At 42.6% G+C, this 6,208-nt stretch overlaps 1 protein-coding gene across 1 annotated transcript in view; it reads right to left on the bottom strand.

The window, feature by feature from the left end:
- Nucleotides 1-1,772: 1,772 nt before the first annotated feature.
- Nucleotides 1,773-6,208, bottom strand: part of kdm7ab (lysine (K)-specific demethylase 7Ab) — a 46,422-nt gene continuing 41,986 nt past the window's right edge. Inside the window, exons 15-20 of the mRNA XM_039001497.1 lie at nucleotides 6,100-6,194; nucleotides 5,858-5,997; nucleotides 5,511-5,659; nucleotides 5,336-5,403; nucleotides 4,872-5,154; nucleotides 1,773-4,753 (exon numbers count right to left, since the gene is read on the bottom strand). Of these exons, the coding sequence (XP_038857425.1) occupies nucleotides 4,665-4,753; nucleotides 4,872-5,154; nucleotides 5,336-5,403; nucleotides 5,511-5,659; nucleotides 5,858-5,997; nucleotides 6,100-6,194 (824 nt within the window). The 3' untranslated portion in view covers nucleotides 1,773-4,664. The remainder of the gene's footprint in view (nucleotides 4,754-4,871; nucleotides 5,155-5,335; nucleotides 5,404-5,510; nucleotides 5,660-5,857; nucleotides 5,998-6,099; nucleotides 6,195-6,208) is intronic.

Below are 6,208 nucleotides of genomic sequence, written 5' to 3'. Positions count from 1 at the left end.
GCACTGAAGAGATAGAGAGCAGGGCATGGTGGCAACAAATCACCTGGTAATACAGTAGTATTACTAGTAGTACTAGCAGTATACTGTGTACTTTACTGTACAGTGATTTTTAATCACTGCCCTCCTGCCCCACAGGAGACTTTATGCCTCTTGCCAGGCATTTGTTAATAAGAATGTATTCTTAATTGACCTGCCTGTTAAAAAAAAAGTAAAATAAATACAAATAAAGTGTCTGAATGTGTCCCCCTACTGCTGAAATATGGATCTCTATGCAGACGAACACAAGGCACATGTTACGTTTGTTGCATACTGCCATGCTTTATCTCACACTTTTAGATCCCCAAGCATGCACATTGTAGATGGAAACAAATACATAGGATGTACAATGGAAATTCTTAGTTTGAGTTACAGTACGCTATACATACACAAAAGTATGCGGACACCCCTTCAAATTAGTGGATTCGGCTATATCAGACACACCCATTACAGACAGGTGTATAAAATCGAGCACAGAGCCATGCAATCTCCATAGACAAACATTGGCAGTTGAATGGCCTTACTGAAGAGCTCACGGACTTTCAACATGGCACCGTCATAGAATGCCACATTTCCAACAAGTCAGTTCGTCAACTTTTTGCCCTGCTAGAGCTGCCCCGGTCAACTGGAAGTGCTATTATTGTGAAGTGGAAATGGCTAGGAGCAACAACGGCTCAGCCGAGAAGTGGTAGTCTACATAAGCTCACAGATTGGAACCGGTGAGTGCTGAAGCGCGTAAAAATCATCTGTCTATGTTTGCAACACTCATTGTCGAGTTCCAAACTGCCTCTGGAAGTAACATCAGTACAAGAATTGTTTGTTGGGTGCTTCATGAAATGGGTTTCCATGGCCGAGCAGTTGCACACAAGCCTAAGATCAATGTGCACAATGCCACGCATCGGCTGGAGTGGTGTAAAGCTCACCACCGTTGGACTCTGGCGCAGTGGAAACGCGTCCTCTGGAGTGATGAATCGCACTTCATCTGGCAGTCTAACGGACAAATCTGGGTTTGGCGGATGCCAGGAGAACGCTACCTGCCCCAATGCATAGTGCCAAGTGTACAGTTTGATGCAGGAGGAATGGTCTGGTGTTGTTTTTCCATGGTCCAGTCTCCTTCGTTCCAGTGAAGGGAAATCTTAACACTACAACATACAATAACATTCTAGACGATTCTGCGCTTCCAACTTTGTGGCAACAATTTGGGGAAGGCCCTTTCCTGTTTCAGCATGACAATGCTCCTGTGCACAAAGCGAGGTCCATACAGAAATGGTTTGTTGAGATCGGTGTGGAAGAACTTGACTGGCCTGTACAGAGCCCTGACCTCAACCCCATCGAACACCTTTGGGATGAATTGGAACGACGACAGAGCCAGGCCTAATCGACCAACATCAGTGTCGGACCTCACGAATGCTCGTGGCTGAATGGACGCAATTCCAGGCAGCAATGTTCCAACATCTAATGGAAAGCCTTCCCAGAAGAGTGGAGGCTGTTATCGCAGCAAAGGGGGGGGACCAACTCCATATTAATGCCAATGATTTTAGAATGAGATACTCGACGAGCAGGTGTCCTTTACCTGCTTTACAGTAGCCATGGATGACTTTAGACATTAAATTCAAGTGATCTAAGAGTAGCTATCACGTCAATGGTATTTGTCAATGCAAAATATCTTACCCAGTCTTACTGATGCGTGTTGACGTTGGACTGACAATAAATAATGAAAACATTGCTTAAAAATATTTTATTATTTTACAGGCCACATTGGGATACAGAAATAAACGTTCAAAGATTCATTGCAAATGGGTTACAGTGTCAAAAGACTTAAGCTTATTTCGTTTTGAATGATCACAACATATAGCCGTTGAAACAAGCAATTTGCAGAATAGAAAGACATACCATGACCAACAATACTTCACACAAATGTAAAACTGATCTAAAATGCAGTCAAATAAATACTGTACAATTAATAGTAGCCTACTGGATAATAGGACCCTGCCAGCAGGCCAGTAATGCCATGCACGATCAAACATGTTGGATGCTGAAAAGTGAAACAGTTGAGTAACTGGAAAGCAACTCATGAGCTTTGCTTCTAAGAAGCTTTGTCTTTTTGTTATTATCGTTTACAAGGGCTGGGAGTAGGAGAAGTCAAGTTTCTCTGAATGAATCTCTACAGCATATATAGGCAACCGCAAATGGCTAAATAGCTAGACAGGAGCACAGCACAATTAACATGAGGGTGTAGAATAAGTCAGTCAAAGATGGGAACTCCGTTCTGGGTGGGTGGCACTTAAAGCTATTTGACATGCTTAAACCTGGAAGTTAGTGCAATATGTCTTGCCAGGTAGCACATGAGAATAGTGAAGATTTAGTGATGGCTTAATTTTACTTGGGGTCCCCTCTGTTGGCATGCTCTGTGCCAAATGCAAGAAATGGTTTTATATTCAAAAGAGATTGCTTCCTTTGGGTCAACCTAAATATTTGAAGTTCTTAGTCTAGAAACGGTCACCATCAAACAGCCCTGAGCAGTCGTAACTTTGTCCACCATTCACTGTTTGAAGTGATGACGATTAACATGAAAAAAAACACGATTTTGGAATGAAAGTTGGAGACAGGCTACATAATTCCATTTCTATAAAAAAAGGACTCAAGGGTACAACTAAAAGGGTTCTTAGTAACACTTGTAATACCAACTACACATTAAAAAAAAAAGTGAATAGATCAATGATCAGAAAATGTGTCCACGATGATGGGTCATTTCATGTTGCTTATCAAAACAAACGTTTCTTAAGTCAAGAGCATGGGTCCCTGAGAAAGACACAAACTGAGGAATCTCTCACTACAAATGTAAGAGGTCTTTCAAGCCATTCATGGTGCTCACATTTTTGGCATTATCACCAAAAAGAAAGACCCATTCAAAATCCAACCTGAGGTCTTTCAAGCCAATATGAGGGTATATATAGTGACAGGGAAAATAAGCATACCCTTTAACAATAACTGGATCAGTAGCCTTAATTACATACAATTGCAAAATTCTGTCACTTAAAGAAAAAAATCCACTCTTTTTAAAAATGAGTCCATTGTTGATACAGTCCCAAAATGTTTTGCATGTGCCGCATCAAGTGACACTTTGCTTCTTGAAAATCCTATCTTGAAAACTTGACTGCTGACATGCAAAACATTTTGGGACTGTATCAAGTGGACTAATGAAAGAAAAAAAGCCAAAATACAGTTGAGTGGATTTTTCCTTTGACACATTTATTAAAAAATAAATATTCTTTCAATTTCATACAAATAGCCAAATATTCTTGACCAATCTTTTTTAATCAAAGTATCATTCTTAGCCCAACTAGAAGATAGGAAATGTGTATAATCTTTTGTAGATTTTTGCTGAAATCCACCCATACAAATGTAAGAGGTTGTATACTTTGCCTCTTAGGGAAGAAAATCCCACATCCGTTACACTATCCATCGTAACAGGATTGTCATAGTCATATAGCCATTATTAACTTTTTCCCCCCTCAATACATAATTCAATACCAGCAAAAGAAACAGAACAATAAACACCAAAAGAGAAAGTGAAATAAATTATGGATAACTTATTATAAATTCTGTACATTTTTTACTTTATATAAAAGCTTTTTGCAATTTCAGAAACCTTTAATAATAACAGCACTCTCAAGCTACCTGCCCTAATTTGACCAATAGATGGCACCAAAGGAACACATTTGATATGATCAACTATAGAGTGATCAACTATAGAGCAATAAGGCTCGTAACTCTTTTAGTAAACAGAACCAGTACTCTTAATGTGGTAGGAGAGGTATTTTTGGAATGGCTTAATGCATTAGGATTCATGATAGCTTTTTACGTACTGGGAGGCTGATAAGGCAAGGTGACTAGAGTGCTGCATCAAAATATCTCCCCCCTCTCTCAAATGCAATCACTGGTGTGATCGTGACAGGAGGGTAGACAAAAGGATAGCATGAATATACACTATAGCACCATTTCAAATTTGTTCCAACACCATAGCACCATTCTTGCTCTTCAGTCAGACTAACACAAGACAATGTCCCAAAGAGGTGATGAAAACCAGGTAGCAGAAAGCAGCATCTTCACTTGCCATTCTCGGCTTAAGCACAACATGTTTTGCTTGTTGTGGCATAACAAGTAGTGTTGGTTGGAAGGGCTAGTGCAAGCCTTGGGTAAAGCACCAGCCAAAACAGATACAAAAGCGTGGCTCAGATGCAAAGTTGTTGTATCAAAAGACGTAATTTAAATTCCCACTGCCATGCATCTTTGGACAATTCTGTGTTGTTGCGGTGCTTCAACTCAAACGAAGCCAAATTTACTGTGTCTCTCTTTTGATGACTAGAACATATACAATCCAATGTCACTGCTGAGAATCCAAGCAGTTGTTTTTACAGCGCACCATCACTTCACCATGGGAAACGGTGCGCTCGCTCGTGTCTTTGTCATCTAGCATGTGGAGTCAGTGATTCAGGGCAGTCCATCCAAGCGATGATTTTTGATAGAATGTGAGAGTCGAAGCTGAAAGAGACGCATCCTCAGTATATGGGTAGGGGTCGAGTTGTCCCTTAAAGTTTTTACTGGAGACATATGGGTCTTGAGTGCTATAGCAAAAAGTGGTTGTTCCTGCTCAGCTTGAGAATCTTCCCCAGTCTCTGCTTGGTGGTGGCCATACCTTTCTTAGGACGTTTTCCTGAGAAGAAGAAACATTGCACAGAGATCAATAACAAAAGGAGGAGAGAGAAGAAGAACGCGACACTCATTTCAACTACTATAGATTAACTAGGTCAAATAAAAATATGGAGTCAAACCTTTAGTCGCTTGATTACTGATGGGTGGGGTGTTTGGGGCGGACCTCTTGGAGGGATGCAGGGGGGGTGACAGAGTGGTCTCACAGTACTGATAGTCGGTCCCTGGTCTGGGGTCCAGGCAGAGTGGGCTAGAGGCAGCCTGAGAGGGGCTCTGGTCCCCCCAGGCCTCGCTGCTGTTACTCCCACTGCTCTGACTGTCCATGAAGTTCTTGTTCTCCTGGATCCTCTGGCTGAGTTCAGCTCGACACTCCTTACGCACATGCTGCTGGGCCCTCCGCTCATCCTAAAGGAAAGGGAGACATTATTACTTTACATTAGATCCCAACTTGTTACCTAGAGAGGAAGATTAGTTATTCCAGAGTGAGTGATTCTGATGTCCTCTCAAAATAGATACGTCAGTCTTAAGAGGTGTCGGCATCAGCATGTGCAGGCATGACCCATTCATCCTTGGTTATTATCATTACCTGAAGGCTCAGTGTGGAGTTGCTGTCTGAATCCTGGCTCTCCTCCCCTGACGCAGGCTCTCTTTCACCTACAGGACAACCACAGGGAAAGTTTACTTAATCTGAAATGGATTGAATTAGGTCCTTAGTCAAATTGAGATCTTGGTGTTTATAATATTTCAGGACTGTAGGGTACCACGGTCAGGGGAGCGATGGGCTGGGCTGGACCACCAGGGCTCCTGGGCAGTGCTACTCTCCTCTGGTCGCTGAGGGTACAGCAGCCCTGCCATGGACAGCATGCCCTCAACAGCCTCCTCTTCTGTGGTTGGCGAGGTAGGATGTTCTCTACGGAGGCCAGCAAGTAAAGGAACAACTTAATTAAATCTCTTAACTCAACTGGATAATGAATGATTCATGCATGGCTCCTCAGCCACTGTGGCTAATGTAATACTAATGTCCCCCCATTGGATTTCTATTGCATTGCATATACAGAATACTTAGAACAAGAACGCCATTTGGTCCATTTATCCATGCTTCCCGTACCCTTTGAGTGGTTTGTGGTGGTGGCTGAGGGCCTGGCTGGCCTGCTGCAGGTCCGTCACACTGCCTGTGCCTCGCTCCGTCCTGCACAGCTCCTTATCCTCCTCATCTGAGCTCCCTGAATCCTTCCCAGAGTCCCTTTTCTGCACAAGGTCACACAGATGTGTCAGCCTTTATAACTTAAAAACTATTCCTCTGTGTGAAGGAGAGACAGGACCCTTTGGGGAGAAAGTGCGATTAGTTACCTGTGTAGAGCAACGCTCTTCGGACTCAGAGTCTGAGATGTCGGAGTACACCGCGGTTCCTTTCCTCAGATCGGAATTCACTCTTTCGAAAAACTCTGAGGAAAAAAAG

This window comes from Salvelinus namaycush, chromosome 9, assembly GCF_016432855.1.
Source record: "Salvelinus namaycush isolate Seneca chromosome 9, SaNama_1.0, whole genome shotgun sequence".
In the NCBI taxonomy this organism is placed as follows: domain Eukaryota; kingdom Metazoa; phylum Chordata; class Actinopteri; order Salmoniformes; family Salmonidae; genus Salvelinus; species Salvelinus namaycush.
The sequence above is the reverse complement of the archived record's forward strand: the minus strand, read 5'-3'. Positions and strand labels throughout refer to the sequence as shown.